This window comes from Muscardinus avellanarius, assembly GCF_963383645.1.
Source record: "Muscardinus avellanarius genome assembly, chromosome: 3".
Lineage (NCBI taxonomy): Eukaryota > Metazoa > Chordata > Mammalia > Rodentia > Gliridae > Muscardinus > Muscardinus avellanarius.
In genome coordinates, this window is record NC_137788.1 from 127,527,838 (window position 1) to 127,546,962 (window position 19,125).

At 43.1% G+C, this 19,125-nt stretch overlaps 1 protein-coding gene across 1 annotated transcript in view; it reads right to left on the reverse strand.

The window, feature by feature from the left end:
- Positions 1–19,125, reverse strand: part of VPS13C (vacuolar protein sorting 13 homolog C) — a gene marked incomplete at both ends in the record, with an annotated part of 203,754 nt that overhangs the window by 32,538 nt on the left and 152,091 nt on the right. Inside the window, one exon of the mRNA XM_080691629.1 lies at positions 4,172–4,407. Coding sequence (XP_080547755.1) covers positions 4,172–4,407 — 236 coding nt within the window. The remainder of the gene's footprint in view (positions 1–4,171; positions 4,408–19,125) is intronic.

Below are 19,125 nucleotides of genomic sequence, written 5' to 3' on the forward strand. Positions count from 1 at the left end.
AAAATGTTAAAACTGAAGGTGCAGGACATAAGAAACATTCTTTCCAAATATGTAGGGTATTAGAGATGCTGCTTCTCATTTTAACTTCAGACAATAGAAGTAGTATATAAAACAGCTTAACATTACTTGTGATTTAAGTATTTGTTGTCTTCAAAATGAGTTTACTGTAAACTTCACATATAAGCACTGTTTAGCTAGCCCTTAAATTTTAGATTGAAATTTATTAAGAAACATTATCAATTCTTTAGCCAAAGATAATTTACAAAGTTATTCAGTATTCAATAATGGTGGTCAAGATGGCTCTTTTTGCACAGAAATAAATTTTAAATGAAAAGTATACAGTATAAAGTTACCAGCTGCTCAGCCATTAAATTGCCATATGTTAAAACAAGTCAGGAAGCCATGTGTGGTGGCACACACTTGTAATCCCAGCATTTGGGAGGATGAGACAGAAGAATTGTGGTTCACAAACAATCACAGCTTCTACTTAGTAAGGCCCTCTGCAGCTCAGTGAGACCCTGTTTCAAAAATAAAAAATAGGGGTGGGGGCATAGCTCAGAGGTAGAATGTCCCTGGGTTCCATCCCTGGTACCACAAAAAATAAATTAATTAATTAAAAAGGTCAGGACAATCAACTTCTACTTCTAAAAGAAAAAAAAAGTCAAAGAACTGATGAGAGTTAAATTCGTAAGACTTAATAAAGCTCATGGTCGGTTAGTACTACTTTAAAAACATAGATTCAAATAGTTTTCATTAACATCTGCTGACAAATAATACAATGAAAAAACACAGACTTTAAATGCTTCATATTTTCAAAGTTCTGTGAATTCATCCAACTAAGTCTTTTTCTGCTCCACACATATGTCTCCTATTATCTCAGAAGATTCCATCTCAGTTGTACTAAACTGGTATTTCTACAATCTGTTTGAAAATATTCTCAACTATAGTTGTTCTATGCAGACCATCAATAAAGGATAATTCTTCAGTCATTTCAAACTCTGCAGAGACTTATATAAAACAACTGAGAAGGACTGGAAACATCTGTTCATTCACTGAGAGCTACAGAGAACCCCTATCATTTGCCTTTCAAAAACACTTATTATTAATATTACTCTGAATATCCTCAATTCTTTATGCAACTATTCTCACTGAAAAGCTAATGGCCCTAAACAAATTTATTTTCTCTAGACTCTTTTCTTTAGCTGCTGTAATAAGACATGATTCAACTAACAGCACTCTATTGGTAAAAAGACGTTCCTTGCTTGGCTTAAAAATTAGTCACTCAGAAACTTATTTTGGTTATAGCTTCAACTCTGTTTTTTATTTTTATGAAGAACTGCAGTGAAGAGATACTCTATCTTAAATTTCATATTTTTCTGGCTGTTGTTTTTCTGTGATTTGGAAATGTGTGCTTAATTGGGAAATATCAACATATTTCATATTATTTTAACACAGCTATAATGCCATTACATAATAAAATGTTTTGGCATTTATTTAGATTAAGAAGATAATCTACACTTCACTAAGCCCCAAAGAGCAACATTCAAAGACCACTTTTCTACCTTCATGTGATGGGCATCCATTAGTTAAAAAATTAGTATGCAATGCAGCAACATGTGAGAAGTTACTGTGATGTGTAGAGCACTGAACAGCAGCCTCAGATGCTGAAAGAGGAACATGGCCACAGGCCAGGAGAACTACCTATGGGCAAGAAACCAGATTGGGAGAAAAACATTTGTGAAGCAAGTATTTGAAAAATACTAGTATCAAAATAAATATTTCTTGAGCTGAACATGGTGACGCACACTTGTAATCTAAGCTTTTGGGAGGCTGAGACAAAAAGATCCAGGTTTCCAGTCAGCCTCAGCTACTTAGTGAGGCCCTCAACAACTTAGTGAGACCCTGTTTCAAAATAAAGATTTAAAAAAAAAGTAGGGCTGGGGTATAGCTAAGAGGTAAAATGCCCCTGAGTTCCATCCTCAGTACTACAAATAAATAAATTAATTAATTAATTAATTTAAAATAAATAAATGAATAAATACCTCTTTTCAAAAAAAGAAACAACCAGTTTAAAAAAATAGGCAATGAAGCCAGGGCAGAGGCACCGCAAGCCTGTAATCCTGGTACTTGAGAAACTGAGACAGGAGGATCGCAGGTTTGAGGCCAACATATGGTAACACAGTGAGTTCGTGTTTGAAAACTGAAAGGCCTGGGTGTGTTGGCTCAGTAGCCGAGTGCCCCTGGATCCAGCCCCCCAGCACCACACACACCATCTGGACAGCCGAGGAGAGATCTATAGTTGGCAAGTAAGCACAGGAAAATATGCTCAACATCTAAAGTCATCTGGGAATTAAAATTAAAGCAATAAAATATCTTTACATATGTGTCAGATGGCTGAAATCAGTGGCTCCAAAGTTCAGTATGGATAAAAGGGGGACTAGCAGGGGAAGACAGGCTACAGTAAGGCAGTGAAACTGCTCCATATGTTATAATGATGGATACATGTTGCCACACATTGTCAAACTCAGAATGCAGAGTTCAAAGAGCAAATACTAATATGAGGACTGACTTTAAATAATGTAAAGATATTAGCTTATGAATAGTAACAAATGTGTCACACTACTATAGGATGTTAATAACAGAATAAACATGGGGGCTTGGATATATGTGAACTTTATAATAATGCTCAATTTTTCTCTAGACCTAGGGCTGCAAACAAAGCCTTTTCTTATTTTTTTATTTTTTGGTAATGAGGATAGAACCCAGGGGTATTCTATCTCTGAGCTATACCCCAGCCTTTTTTTAAAATTTATTTTGAAACAGGGTCTAAGTTGTTGATGGTGTAGAACTTACATTTCCTCTGAAACAATGTGTGCCATGTCAAAAAAGTAATCAGCTATTTAGATGAATTTTACAAATTTCCTTATAAAAAAAGGCCAATCTGACAAAGTATGGTGGCATATATAATATTAAAATAAAATGAACTGGGTGTGGTGACACACACTTGTACTCCCAGCACTTGGGAAGCTGGAAAAGGAAGATCATAGGATTGTGGCTAGTCTCGGCAACTTAATGAGGCCGTCCACAATTTAGTGAGACCCTATTTCAAAATAAAAAATAAAACAGGGCGGGGGTATATCTCAGATGTATAATGACTGAGTTCAATCCCAGGCATAAAAAAATTAAATTTATATTAACAAAAGAGGATTCAAAGTTGGATCAGATGATAAAAAGTATTTGCATATTTAGTTTGTAAAATTCTATAATACTGAAATATAAAACCAAGAGAATGTACTACTCAAAAACATATAAAAATTACAATATTAATGGCATTTATGATATCATTTTTAGAATTCTTAGGTATTATGCCAAGTACATTACATAGTCTCTTTTCTTACTCAGTTTTACTACCCTAAACATGTGATTCTCAAAGACTCTATGCAGATATTATTTGGTATGTTGTCTATTCTTCTCTTCAGCCTCCAAAAGATGTATGAATCTTTTACCAAATTCAGTGCAATTTAAAAACATATTTTTCTTATATAAAGAGAACCAAAAAATATAACTAAGCTCATTAGTATTTAAAAGTTCTGAATGATGGCCCATAAGATTACGTACTCCCATTAAATACTGCTTCCTCTAATAATTTTTTTTTCTAATTTACTTCTGTTAGTTTTTTCCAACCCAGGCTGGCTTCTAGAACCTCTGCTGTGTGTGCGTGCACACACAGGCACACACACACACACACACACACACACACACACACACACACGTTACTTCAACCTCTGTATTTCTATTGCACATGTAGGTATTTTGTAGCATTTCTCGATGTTTTATAATTCATTTAAGAAAAGCACTCATAAACAATATGGAAAGGAGGGAAGGAGGGAGAGAAGAAGGAAAGCAAAGCAAAGCAAAGGAAAGGAACGGAACGGAACGGAAAGGAAGAAGTTACTTCCTTCCCCACTCAACTGACAATGCGTGTTATAAAGACAATGCCTTTTCTCTCTTTGGAGCTTTTCAGAAAATAGTTCAAATAATTATTCGGTAAATTTTACCAAATACATTTTGTCACATTTGGAACAGAGATCTGTTTATGCCCATAAAATTAAATATTAAAAACTCAAAGCCTTTTAAAGATTCCTGCTGTCTTATCTTCCTTCTTGCATACCTGGTTATTCCAATATATGAAACTTCCTGCTTGTTTTCATTGTTTATCAGTGAGAGCCCAAGACTATGTAGTGACAAGGTTATTTCATGATCAGCCTGTTCCATTTCTTCTGCCTGCAATGCTTTGGAAACCAGGGCAACATCATCAGTGAAAAGCAGAACTCTCTGACGTCCATCTAGGAATGATACCCAATGTATCTGGATGTTTGCATCATACGGAAACTGTCCACATTCATCCTGCATAAACAAAAGACTTTCCATTAAAACTATGCATAATTTTTATTACTCAAAGTTTAACAACAGTAACAGAAAATTAGAAAGGACGACTATAAGATGGAAAACTATAACCACCAGGTTGTCACAAATAATACTATAATCTATGCTAAGAGAAATCAATTTTCTCAAACAATGATGAAGATTAAGAGTGTTTCATATTTTTAGACCTTAGTTTGAGTTACTTATTTAGTGTTCAAAGCACTCTGAGCAGGAATAAGAATATCCTTTAGTGGCACCAATGCCATAAAATGAATACTTGTCTCTAAGCTGGAGAACAGAACAGTTTGGAAGTTTATTTAAAAAGTAACTTCAAAAAAAGCTAAACTAGTCTATTTTTATAATTTAACAATTTATAACATAGTATTTATATAAATCACACTGCCAAATAGTCAAAGTATGCTAATATATTTTTACTAAGTTCAACTAAGAATAAATTCTCTTGAAGGTTTTGTATGAAAAATATAGGTTTTGTACCTAAAAAATATAGTTTGACTTGTTTAGTGTTTTCAGAGACTAAAATAGTAAATAATTAATAAATTTGTCTTCGTTCTACAAGGAACATAAATGTAAAAACAGTTCCTGGGCTGGGTTCTGGGCGGGGGTCGCGGGCGGGGCACGCCTAATGGGGCCCGGGTCGCGGGACTCTGGGCCCCAGGCAGAACTGCGAGTAGCACGCCAGACCCCTGGAGAAACCAGGCCCAGTAAGACGCTGGGTTCTGGGCGGGGGTCGCGGGCTGGGCACGCCAGATGGGGCCCGGGTCGCGGGACTCTGGGCCCCAGGCAGAACTGCGAGTAGCACGCCAGACCCCTGGAGAAACCAGGCCCAGTAAGACGCTGGGTTCTGGGCAGGGGTCGCGCGCGGCGCACAAAAGCCGGGGCCTGGGTCGCGGGACCCTGGGCCCCGGGCCGAACTGCGCGTAGCACGCCAGACCCCTGGAGAAACCAGGCCCAGTAAGACGCTGGGTTCTGGGCAGGGGTCGCGCGCGGCGCACAAAAGCCGGGGCCTGGGTCGCGGGACCCTGGGCCCCGGGCCGAACTACGCGTAGCACGCCAGACCCCTGGAGAAACCAGGCCCAGTAAGACGCTGGGTTCTGGGCGGGGGTCGCGGGCGGGGCACGCCTAATGGGGCCCGGGTCGCGGGACTCTGGGCCCCAGGCAGAACTGCGAGTAGCACGCCAGACCCCTGGAGAAACAAGGCCCAGTAAGACGCTGGGTTCTGGGCGGGGGTCGAGCACAGGGCACGCCAGCTGGGGCCCTGATCGCGGGACTCTGGGTCCCGGCTGAACTGCGAGTAGCACGCCAGACCCCTGGAGAAACTGGGCCCAGAACAGAAAAAGATAAAGAAAAATATCGGAGAGGTGGTAAGAAAGCCGTTATGGATGCCAGGACACTGGAGATGCAGACAAAACTTATCTAAATGCACTGGAACTTATGGAAAAATTCGCCGTGAAAGAGGACTGCTATTTCTCTATATTGTTAAGAATCTCAGACATCACATATAAGGAGAGAGTTTAGCGGAGACCAAGGAGAAATGCGGTGTTGAAAGAGTTCTTCACGATGGTGGTGGAGACTTGTATTCAGGAGAAGCAGAAACCGGATCTTACCAACTTTATTTTTTTGGAGAAATTACACCAAATGTCGAATGCTACCATCACGCATGCTTAGGAACACTGGACAACATTCAGAGTGGAAAAAGAGCCTGGGAAGGATTTGAAACGGTGGAGGCAGTGGCAATGGCAGTGGCCAATATTCGGGGGAGGCAGAGATCTGATACATTACAACTGGAACCTTTGAAATAATAACCACAGAGACAGTGATCGGAACCTGCTGAGGGGTTAGGCGGGCGCCGGGGCCAGTGGCCGACATCGGAGCTTGCTGTGAGGCAAGGCCACTACTGAGGCCTCCGTGGCCGGGATTGGAACCTGCAGAGGGGTTAGACCGATGCTGGGGCCAGCGAGGCCGGCATTGGAGCCTGCCATGATGCAAGGCTTGTGCTAGGGCCTCCGAGGTCGGGTCCGGAACTTGCTGAGGGGTTAGGCCGGTGCTGGGGTCAGCGAGGCCGGCATCGGAGCCTGCCATGAGGCAAGGCCAGTGTTGGGGCCCCCGAGGACGGGACCGGAGCCTGCTGAGGGGTTAGGCCGGTGCTGGGGCCAGCGAGGCTGGCATCAGAGCCTGCCATGAGGCAAGGCCGGTACTTGGGCCTCCGAGGCCAGGATAAGAGCCTGCCGAGGGGTTAGGCCGGTGCTGGGGCCAGCGAGGCTGGCATCGGAGCCTGCCTTGAGGCATGACCAGTGCTGGGGCCTCCGAGGCCGGGATCGGAGCCTGCCGAGGGGTTAGGCCGCTGCTGGGGCCAGCGAGGCCGGCATCGGAGCCTGCCTTGAGGCAAGGCCGGTACTGGGACCTCCGAGGCCAGGACAAGAGCCTGCTGAGGGGTTAGGCCGGTGCTGGGGCCAGCGAGGCCGGCATCGGAGCCTGCCTTGAGGCATGACCAGTGCTGGGGCCTCCGAGGCCGGGATCGGAGCCTGCCGAGGGGTTAGGCCGCTGCTGGGGCCAGCGAGGCCGGCATCGGAGCCTGCCTTGAGGCAAGGCCGGTACTGGGGCCTCTGAGGCCGGGATCGGAGCCTGCCGAGGGGTTAGGCCGCTGCTGGGGCCAGTGAGGCCGGCATCGGAGCCTGCCGAGAGGCAAGGCCGGTACTGGGGCCTCCGAGGCCAGGATAAGAGCCTGCCGAGGGGTTAGGCCGCTGCTGGGGCCAGCGAGGCCGGCATCGGAGCCTCCCGTGAGGCAAGGCCTGTACTGGGGCCTCCGAGGCCAGGATAAGAGCTTGCCGAGGGGTTAGGCCGGTGCTGGGGCCAACGAGGCCGGCAGCGGAACCTGCCGTGAGGCATGACCAGTGCTGGGGCCTCCGAGGCCGGGATCGGAGCATGCCGAGGGGTTAGGCCGCTGCTGGGGCCAGCGAGGCCGGCATCGGAGCCTGCCGTGAGGCAAGGCCGGTACTGGGGCCTCCGAGGCCAGGATAAGAGCCTGCCGAGGGGTTAGGCCGGTGCTGGGGCCAGCGAGGCCGGCATCGGAGCCTGCCTTGAGGAATGACCAGTGCTGGGGCCTCCGAGGCCGGGATCGGAGCCTGCCGAGGGGTTAGGCCGCTGCTGGGGCCAGCGAGGCCGGCATCGGAGCCTGCCTTGAGGCAAGGCCGGTACTGGGGCCTCTGAGGCCGGGATCGGAGCCTGCCGAGGGGTTAGGCCGCTGCTGGGGCCAGTGAGGCCGGCATCGGAGCCTGTCGTGAGGCAAGGCCGGTACTGGGGCCTCCGAGGCCAGGATAAGAGCCTGCTGAGGGGTTAGGCCGGTGCTGGGGCCAGCGAGGCCGGCATCGGAGCCTGCCTTGAGGCAAGGCCGGTACTGGGGCCTCTAGGCCAGGATAAGAGCCTGCCGAGGGGTTAGGCCGGTGCTGGGGCCAGTGAGGCCGGCATCGGAGCCTGCCGTGAGGCAAGGCCGGTACTGGGGCCTCCGAGGCCAGGATAAGAGCCTGCCAAGGGGTTAGGCCGGTGCTGGGGCCAGCGAGGCCGGCATCGGAGCCTGCCTTGAGGCATGACCAGTGCTGGGGCCTCCGAGGCCGGGATCGGAGCCTGCCGAGGGGTTAGGCCGCTGCTGGGGCCAGCGAGGCCGGCATCGGAGCCTGCCTTGAGGCAAGGCCGGTACTGGGGCCTCCGAGGCCAGGATAAGAGCCTGCTGAGGGGTTAGGCCGGTGCTGGGGCCAGCGAGGCCGGCATCGGAGCCTGCCTTGAGGCATGACCAGTGCTGGGGCCTCCGAGGCCGGGATCGGAGCCTGCCGAGGGGTTAGGCCGCTGCTGGGGCCAGCGAGGCCGGCATCGGAGCCTCCCGTGAGGCAAGGCCGGTACTGGGGCCTCCGAGGCCAGGATAAGATCTTGCCGAGGGGTTAGGCCGGTGCTGGGGCCAACGAGGCCGGCAGCGGAACCTGCCGTGAGGCATGACCAGTGCTGGGGCCTCCGAGGCCGGGATCGGAGCATGCCGAGGGGTTAGGCCGCTGCTGGGGCCAGCGAGGCCGGCATCGGAGCCTGCCGTGAGGCAAGGCCGGTACTGGGGCCTCCGAGGCCAGGATAAGAGCCTGCCGAGGGGTTAGGCCGGTGCTGGGGCCAGCGAGGCCGGCATCGGAGCCTGCCTTGAGGAATGACCAGTGCTGGGGCCTCCGAGGCCGGGATCGGAGCCTGCGGAGGGGTTAGGCCGCTGCTGGGGCCAGCGAGGCCGGCATCGGAGCCTGCCTTGAGGCAAGGCCGGTACTGGGGCCTCCGAGGCCAGGATAAGAGCCTGCCGAGGGGTTAGGCCGGTGCTGGGGCCAGCGAGGCCGGCATCGGAGCCTGCCTTGAGGCAAGGCCGGTACTGGGGCCTCTGAGGCCGGGATCGGAGCCTGCCGAGGGGTTAGGCTGCTGCTGGGGCCAGTGAGGCCGGCATCGGAGCCTGCCGTGAGGCATTACCAGTGTTGGGGCCTCCGAGGCCGGGATTGGAATCCTGCCAAGGGGTTAGAGCGGTGCAGGGGCCAATGGCCAGCATCGGAGCCTGGCGTGAGGCAAGTTCACTCCTGCGGCCTCCAAGGTTGGGACCAAAGCCAGCTTAGGGGTTTGACCGGTTCAGGGGCCAGGAGACCAGAACTGGGTCCTCCCATGAGGCAAGGCCGTTGCGTGAGCCATCAAGGTCTGGATCAGTCCACTGAGTAGCCAGGCCACTACTGGGACCATCAAGAGTGGGATTGGTACTTGCAACGCAGCATGCACAGAGAAATATCGCAGAAAATATAAATCAGATGCTTCTCTTAATCAGCAATAACTAGGAGGAAAAGGGCAACAGGAAGAGGTTGAGCTATAGAAAGGGCCCTATAGTGAAGCAACTAATGTGACCAATCAGAGGGTATGTAATACTGGAGGACGGAGCCTCTTTAAAATGCAGGAGGTACATAAACAAATGTATCAAAGTAAATCACCAAAGAAGTGTGGGATGGAGGGAGGGGGAGGGAATGGGACGGGGGCTGGAGGAGGGCTAATTGGATGATGAGTGCTTGTATATCCTCTCAAGTCTTGTACTCCAATGTGATTGATATATGACTACAATGCACCAATTTAAAAAATAAATTAATTAAAAATAAATAAATAAAAAATAAAAACAGTTCCTGTCAAAAGGCAGTAAAAAGTGCCTACTATGTACCTATTAATCCTATGATTTGCTGGGGAAAAAATAAAAACAAAAGAATTTAACAAGAGCAGAAGTATAATCTTATATTTGTTATTGTTTATAATGTATTATTACTATGGCAGTATGTGAAGGTATTACTATTAATTTCACCAACTCGTGTTGGGAGGGAGGGGGATCAGGGTGGGATGTGGAGAGAAGTGTGTAAAGAGCTGTGTGCATGTGTGTTTTTAACACAGTGAATCTCACCCTGATGTAAAATTGTAGTGCACCAATGAAATAAAATTTGAAAAGCAAGTATTACTTTTAAAGCATATTATGTTATAAGGCTAAATTAGCCTGTCCATTTTCCTTTTCTTTTTTTTTCTTTTTTTTTGGGGGGGGAGGAGAGGGTACTGGAGACGGAACCCAGAGGTATTCTACCTCCAACCTACACCCCAGATTGACTTTTTATTCTTTATTTTTGAAACAGGGTCTCACTAAGTTGTAAAGGTCCTCCAGAGTAGCTGAGAGTATCCTCCAACTGAGATCCTCCTGCCTCAGCCTCCCAAATGCTAGGATTACAAGAGTGTGCCACCATGCCTGGCCCAGCCTCTCCATTTTGTTTTTACTCTAATATGCACTCAAATTTTCAAAGGTGATTCCACATCCCATACTACTTTCATGGGAGACAGAGAAACAAGAGACAAAGAAACTCAATGAAACCTACAAGGCCACCTTTAAATATTTAGGCTTAAAAAGAAAAAGGCAACAAAATGGAAAGAGGAGAACAAAAGCATGCCTGCAGATAGGCGGCAACTTAGGAAGACCTGAAAAATCTCATCAGCAACCTGAGACCTACGCCACAGACATCAAGATCACCAGCCACAGAATCACAGCCCTGGCAGGACAGGACAGAGGAGGAGGACCACACACACGCCCCGTCCCTCCCAACCCTGGCTTCACCATGTGCCCAGAGGCAAAAGTGAGTGCAGGGACCCCAGGGAGGTGAGTGCAGTTACTTCATGGGGTAACAGAAGAGAGAACACACAAATGGAGTGGGAATACAGGCAGACTGCGGCAGTACACAAACACAAAACTCTGAAGAATGCACCACATTTGAAAGCATAGATCAACCCAGCCTTCTCTGGAACGCACCTGAACAGACAGAGAGACACGAGGCCAGGGTGTTACGACAGGAGACCACAGCATCGGGGCTGCAACCTGATGCATTTGCTATAGGTTTTCAAGCAAGAAGAACACGTGGAACTTGCTCAAGAACATACTGCAGTAAGGGGACCTTAGTCAGCTCAAAGTATTCACACGGAACCAAGAGGGCTGCAGAGGCCAAGTACAAGAGGTATTTTTTTAATTTATTGTTGTTAAATATATTTTTTCTTCTTTGCCTTTTTGTTCTGTGGGGTTTTTTATTATTTTGTTTTTGTTTTTTTTCCTGCTGCTGCTGCTGCTGCACTATACTTGTGAATTTGTAATTTTTAACCATTTTGTGTGTCTTTTCCCTTTCTTAATCTCCTTCCATCTCCCTCCCCCCTCTTTTTTTTTTTTTTCCTTATCTCTCTTCTGTGGCACAGGGGATTAAGCCTAAAACTTAGTGAATGCTGGGTAAGAACCCTGGGCCACACTCCCAACCCCCAGCCTAGAAGAGCCTCCTCTCAGCAACTAGCTGGGGCCAGCCCTTCCTTATACTTCCTCCCTAATATGCTTCCTTAGCAAAGCAGGAGACAGAGCAGATGGGAAGGGGGGTGGGAGAGCAGGTTTGAACCAGAGCACTGGAACAGCTTTCATATCTCTTCTAAGGAAGTCTCAAACCAAAAAAGAAAGAAAGAAAGAAAAAAAAAACAGCAAGGAAACATACAAAACCACACCAAAATAAATCAGTTCTTTTCCTACAAGAAAATTTTACTCATTCCTAATTAAGCAACTCTTAAGATTCCTTCTCCTTTTCTTTTTTATTTTCCCATCTTTTTCCTTTCCTCTTGTGTGTGTACATGTGAGAAATTGTTTATGTTGTTTTGTCTATCAGACTCCTAGTGAACCTATCTACCAGTGGCTTGTATTAAACCCACTTTCTATCATTATACCTAAATATTCTACAGTGACTACTAGAATTCTCTTTATTTTAACCATCTCTAATCTTTACTATATATTACCTAACTGCACTAAAATTCTTATTCTACTAGGTTCTATTTTCTACTTTTCCTTATTCTTATATTCCTTACTCTAGCCCTTTCCTCCTCACACCTTTCACCATTAAAAACAATATAATTTTCCCTTGTATATACCAGTTGACTCCTCTAAACCCTGACTGCTGAGGTTGAATCAGATAGGTAAACCAACAGGAAGGAATGCCAAACACTAAGGATAAACTAATCACAGCTGAAAGACGAAGTCACCCAGCACCTCACACACTGAAGTTTAAAAATGTACAGGACACAAACTACTCTACCCACACCTCGAAGACTACTCCCTATTACAGAGGTGGCAGAAAGGTCCCTGGACTTAAACACCTGGAACTCATCAACACCACCACTGCAGCAGGCAGAAAGAGCCCTGAACTAACTGCAACCCAGTACTGGTGACCTGCAGGCAGAACAAGAGGGTGATATGAACACAAACCTCAAAGTCAGCATTAAAAGGTAATAAATACTCAACAGAAAGCTGTGAATACCCAAATGATAGAGGCTATTCACTTTTAAGACATACCTTGGAGTAAATATCTCCAGAATAAGATCATATAAAAGAGAGATTAGATATGGAAACAGAGTAAGAAAGAGAGCCATCAAAAGCAAAATAAATAAAGAAATAAATAATCTAAAAAGCCTGAAATCACAAAAAAAAAAACAAGGAAACAATGATTACCACTATCCTAGAATAACAGAACCCCTGAACACAGAGTTGCAAAGAATGCCAGAGGAGAATTCAGAACTTAGAACTTTAATAATAGAAACGATACAGGATTTCAGCCCGGTGTGGTGGCGCACACTTGTAATCCTAGCATTCGGGAGGCTGAGACCAGAGGATCGGGGTTCACGGACAGCCTAAGCTACTTAATGAGGCCCTCTGCAACTCAGTGAGACCCTGTTTCAAAATAAAGAATAAAAAGTAGGTCAGGGGGTGTAGCTCAGAGGTCAAATGCCCCTGGGTTCCATCTCTAAACCTGCAAAAAAAAAAAAAAAGAAAAAAGAAAGAAATGATACAGGATTTCAGAAAAGAGTTCAGAGCATGAAATAAATTAAAGATAAAATCAACAAAGAAAATAATACTTGGAAGAGAAATTTAAAAAGCTCTAAAGGAAGTGAAGGATGCAATAACTGAAATGAAGATATCAATACAAACTATCAATGGTAGACTAGACCACATGGAAAACAGAATCTCACTCTTAGGAGATGACCACTCCAAAAATGAACACACAGTATATAATTAGATAAATCAATTTGACAATATAAGTTAAACATCCAAGAGATTTGGGTCAACTTTAAAAGAACAAGGTTGTCAGGCGTGGTGATGCATGCTTGTAATCCCCGCGCTTGGGAGGCAGAGACAAGATCGTGCAGGTTCGAAGCCAGCAATGCTGGTTTAGGAGACCGTTTCCAAATAAAAAAGTATAAAATAGGTCTAGATCTAGAAGTGTAGCCTGGAAGTAGAAAGGTTTCCAGGAACCCCAGTACCACCAAAAAAAAAAAAAAAGAACAAAGTTAAAAATAATAGGCATAAGCTGGGCATGGTGGTACACGCTTGTAATTCCCACGCTTGGGAGGCAGAGACAGGAGGATCGCACAGGTTCGAAGCCAGCCGCGCTGGCATAAGAGACCCTCTTTCCAAAAATAAAAAAGTATAAAATATGTCTGGGAGTGTAGCCCGGAGATAGAAGGGCTTCCAGGAACATCAGTACCACCCCCCAAAAAAGGCATAAAAGAAGGACTAGAAGCCAAAACCAAAGGAATCAAAAATCTATTCGGAGAAATAACATCAGAAAATTTTTCAAACACAGAAAAAAAGGTTGACACATGGCTGCAGGAAACATAGAACCCCCTTTAGATAAATCAGAGAAAAGGTTCACCATGTCATTTAATAATCAAATTGACTAATGTAGAGGCAAAAAAGAGAATCGTACATGCAACAAGAGTAAAAGACCAAGTGACATTCAGAGGCAAGCCAATAAGAATCAGTCCCAGCTTCTCAAATCAAGTCATAAAAGCAAGGAGGGCCTGGAGCAATATATTCCAAACTGTGAAAGAAAACTTTCATGTAAGACTACTCTACCCAGCTAAAATATCTGTCAAATCTGGAGAGGAAATAAAAATCTTCCATGACAAACAGAAGCTGAAAGAATTTATGTCATCCAAACCAGAACAACAACAACAAAAAAAATGCTCTAAGAGATGAATTACAAAGAAGAAAAATAAAAAATAAATGCCAGAGCAGGAGAAAGGATGATTTCCATCAAATAAAAAAAAATAAGCCAAGAAGAACAAACACTGCCTCAAACAGAAGTTACAACTCAAAATGTTACAAATTAAAAAACACCTCTCAATATTCACGCTGAATGTCAATGGCCTCAACTCCCCAACAAAAAGACATAGATGGCAAATAAATTAAAACTCAAAATCCATCTATATGCTGTCTGCAAGAAAGACACCTTACAAATAAAGATACTCACAAACTAAAGGTGAAGGGCTGGAGCAAAGTAATCCATAATAATGGAAATCAAAGTCAAGCAGAGGTAGCTAATGGAACTTGAACACAAGCAGGGGTAGCAGCTCTTGTATCAGATAAAATAGACTTTAAGACTAAACTTATCAGAAGAGACAAAGGAGGTCATTTTTTACTGGTAAGAAGAACAATCCAAGTAAAGAATATGAGAATCAACATTTATGCCTCAAACGTAGATACAACCACATTAATAAAACAAACTCTCTATGACATTAAGTCTCATATAGGTTCCAATACAATAATATTGGGAGACTTCTCCCATATCACTAAACCGATCTTCTAGACAAAAGATCAGTAAAAGATGCCTCAGACCTAAAGAACACCATAAACCAAATGGACCTACTAGCACATACAGAATATTCCACACAACTACACCCAACTTCACATTCTTTTCAGGTGCTCACAGAATCTTCTCCAAAATATACCATTTCCTGGGCCACAAAACAAGCACTATCAAATTTTTAAAAGTGAGTGACATAACCCCATTCATCTCTTTAAGCCATAATTGAATATTAGAAACCAACTATAAGAAGACCCAGAGAAACTTTACAAGTACATGGAAACTGAACACCACACTGCTGAATGAGGAATGGGTCACAGAAGATATAAGGGTAGAAATTAAGAAATCCCTAGAAACAACAAAAAAAAATAAAAACACAATATGTCAAAATCTCTGGAACACTTTGAAGGCAGTATTACGAGAAAATAGCACTGAGTAGTCACATGAGAAGAACAAAAAAAAATCACCAAATAATCTAATGACATACCTCAAAGCCCTTGAAAATCAGGAACAGTCTAATCTTAAAGCTGTTAGAAGATAGGAAATCATTAAAATCAAAGCAGAAATTAGTGGAAGTGGAGGAAAAAAACAAACAAAACCAAAAGCTGGTGTCTCAAAAAATAATCCACTAGACAACCTATTCAAAAGAGAATCAACCCAAAATTACTAAAATAAGAGATGAAAAGAATGATATTACCACATACAGTGTCAAAATCCAGAGGATTATCAGAAAAAGCTTTGAAAAACTATACTCTAAGGAAACAGAAAACCTAGAAGAAATTAACAGATTTCTAGATACAAACTTCCTAATTTTTTTTTTTTTTGGTGGTACTGGGGGGTTCCTGGAAGCCCTTCTACCCCCAGGATACACTCCCAGACCTATTTTTATTTGGAAACAGGGTCTCTTAAGCCAGCAAAGCTGGCTTTGAACCAGCGCGATCCTCCTGTCTCCGCCTCCCAAGCATGGGGATTACAAGTGTATGCCACCACGCCTAGCCAAACTTCCTAAATTGAATCAAGAAGATATAGAAAATTTAAATTGACCAATCACAATCAAAGAGATTAGAGGAGTAATAAAGAGCCTACCATCTAAGAAAAGTCTAGGTCCAGATGGTTTCCCACCCAAATTTTATAAAACCTTTATAGAAGGTCTAATCCCAATATTTTTAATCTATTTTATGAAATAAAAAAGATGGGACTCTCCCAAAGACATTCTATGAAGCCGACATCTCATTAATACCAAAACCAGATAAAGACAGCTCAAGATAACTACAGACAATATTGCCAAACTTAAAACATAAAACTGTTAAACAAAACACTAGCAACATACATTCAAAACCACATCAAGAAAATTATACACCACAACCAAGTTGGGTTCATCCCAATGATGCAAAGCTGGTTCAATATACAAAAAATATTTCATGGAATTCACCACATACACAGAACTAAGGACAAAAATCACCTGATCATTTCAATAGATGCTTGAAAATCACTGGGAAAAAATCCAACCCCCCATTCATGCTAAAAACACTGCAGAATATGAGAACAGAAGAAACTTACCTCAACATCATAAAGGCAATACACAATAGGCCCACAGCCAATATCATACTGAATAGAAAAACTAAGAGAGTTCCTCTTAAAAATAGGAACAAGACAAGGCTATCCACTATCACCACTCCTTTTTAATAGTATTCGAGACTCTAGGCAGAGCAACAAGGCAAGAAAAGGAAATCAAATTAGTACAAATAAGAATAGAACTAAAACTATATTTGCTGATAACATAATATTTTATTTACAAGACTCAATAAATTCAACCAAATGACTTTTAGAACTGAATACAAAGTGTATGGATACAAAATCAATCTTAATATTTAGCTTTTCTGTATGCCAACAATAAATCCACTGAAAGAGCAATCTGGAAAATATTTCCACTCATAATATCCCCCAAAACAATAAAATATTTAGAAATAAACCTAAACAAAAAGGTAAAATACCTCTATAAGGAAAATTATAAAACAATGAAAAAATCAAGTAAAGAAGATCTTAGAAGACGGAAGGACTTCTCGTGCTCTTGAATAGGCAGAATAAATATCAGCAAAAGTCATTCTTCCAAAAATGATCAATAGATTCAATGCAATATCCATTAAAATTTAAGGCCATTCTTCAAAGGTATAGAAAAATCAATCCTTAAATTCATTTGAAACAACAAAAAATCCAGAATAGCCAAAATAGTTCTCAGCAATAAGAACCATGTCATCACAATACCCAACTTCAAGCTATACTACAGAACCATAGTAATAAAAACAGTGTGGCCGGGCGTGGAGGCGCACGCTTGTAATCCCCGCGCTTGGGAGGTGGAGACAGGAGGATCGCGCTGGTTTGGAGCCAGCCTCGCTGGCTTAAGAGACTCTGTTTCCACATAAAAATGTTAAAAAATAGGACTGGGAGTGTAGCCCGTGGGCGTGTATACCGGAGGTAGAAGGGCTTCCAGGAACCCCAGTACCACCAAAAAAAAAAAAATAAATAAACCAGTGTGGTATTGGCACAAAAACAAACAAAAAGACCAATGAAGTAGAATAGAAGACTCAAAAACAAATCCACACACTTACAGCAAACTGATTTTTGACAAAGGGGCCAGGAACATGCACTGGAAATGAGCCTCTTCAATAAAGAGTATTAGCAAAACTAGTTATTCATATGCAGAAAAATAAAAATAAGCCCCAATTTCTCACCCTGCACAAGCGTCAATTTTCAAGATTGATCAGACTAGAGACTTTGAAGAGAACATAGGACCAAAGCTCTGAAATATAGGCATAGGTTGAGGACTGAGCTTGCATTAAACTCAAGAACTTCTGTGCAGCAAAGAAAGGTATAAAGAACCTCCACAAAGAGCCAACAGAACTGGAGAAGATTTTTGCCAGCTACTCCTCTAATAGAGCATTAACATCTAGAATATACAGAGAAATCAAGAAACTAGCCACCAAAAAAAAAAAAATAACCCAATCAAAAATGGGCAAAAGAACTAAACAGATACTTCACAAAAGAAGAAATACAAATGGCAAATAAATGTATGAAGAAATGTTCAACATCATTAGAAATCAGAGAGATGCAAATCAAAACTACCCTTAGGCCAGGCGTGGTGGTGTACACTTGTAATCCCAGTATGTGGGAGGCTGACTCAGGAGAATCACGGTTCACAGACAATCTCAGTAACTTAGGCCCTTTGCAACTCAGTCAGACCCTTTTTCAAAATAAAGAATAAAAAATAAGGTGAGGGGTGTAGCTTGGTGGTAGAATATCCCTGGGTTCCATCCCCAGTACTACACACAAAAAAACAACTACCCTTAGATTTCACCTAACCCCAATTAGAATTATTAAAACACAAACAGTAATATATGCTGCCAAGGATGTAGAGAAGTAGGAACTCTAAAACCCTGTTGGTAGGAATACAAATTAGTACAACCACTTTGGAAAACAATGTGAATGATACTCAGGAGAATGAAAATTAACCTACCATATGACCCAGTTATGCCATTCCTGGGTATACCCAAAAGAAAGGAAACCAAACTATTAGAGTAATGCCTATCAGAGTAATGCATGCATATCTCTGTTTATAGTGGCACAATCACAATGGCCAACCTGTAGACCTAGCGGAGATGCCCATCAGTAGGTGAATGAACTATAAAACTATGAGATATATGTACACAATGAAATTTTACTCAGTCATAAAGAAAAACAAACTATGAGGAGAGAAGAAACAATCCCTGATAGTAAAGTGGCGGCTGGTAGAGCTACTGAACATTTGAGCTATCAAGCAAATAGTTTCACTTAACAGAAGCTATATCTTCTACTTGTAAACCGTAGCCTAGTTTTTCTGTTATGAAAATAAGGTACACACAACAGAGTACTGTGAAAATTTCATGGTGAAAATCACTCTAGAAATATCACAAAATAGGAACTACCAATCCAATTTATCAAAGATTGAATCTTTTATACATATCTCAGAGGAAATATAGCACATACTTATTTGTTACCCAATTACTATTTTATTTGTGGGGGGGACAAGAGTGTATATGTGGTACTGAGGTTGGAACCCAGGGGCATTCTACCTCCAAGCTACAAGCCCAGCCCAATTTTTTATTCTTTACTTTGAAACAGGGTCTCACTGAGTTGCAGAGGGCCTCACTACCTAAGTAGCTGAGGTTGTCTGCGAACCACAATCCTCCGGTCTCAGCCTCCCAAATGCTAGGATTACAAGAACAAGCCACCACCCCCAGCCCCAATCACCATTTTTTTAAAAAACAAATAAATTTTATTATTATGTATCCAAATACACCCAATTACTATTTTAAAGCAGAAATTTTAAAAACTATTTAACAAATAGCATTATCAAATGACAGAATATAAATCCTTTTGAAATATATCAGTAAAGAAACTGGATGATATTCACTAATACAAGAGATATTAAGTAGAAGGCTAATAGGTGACT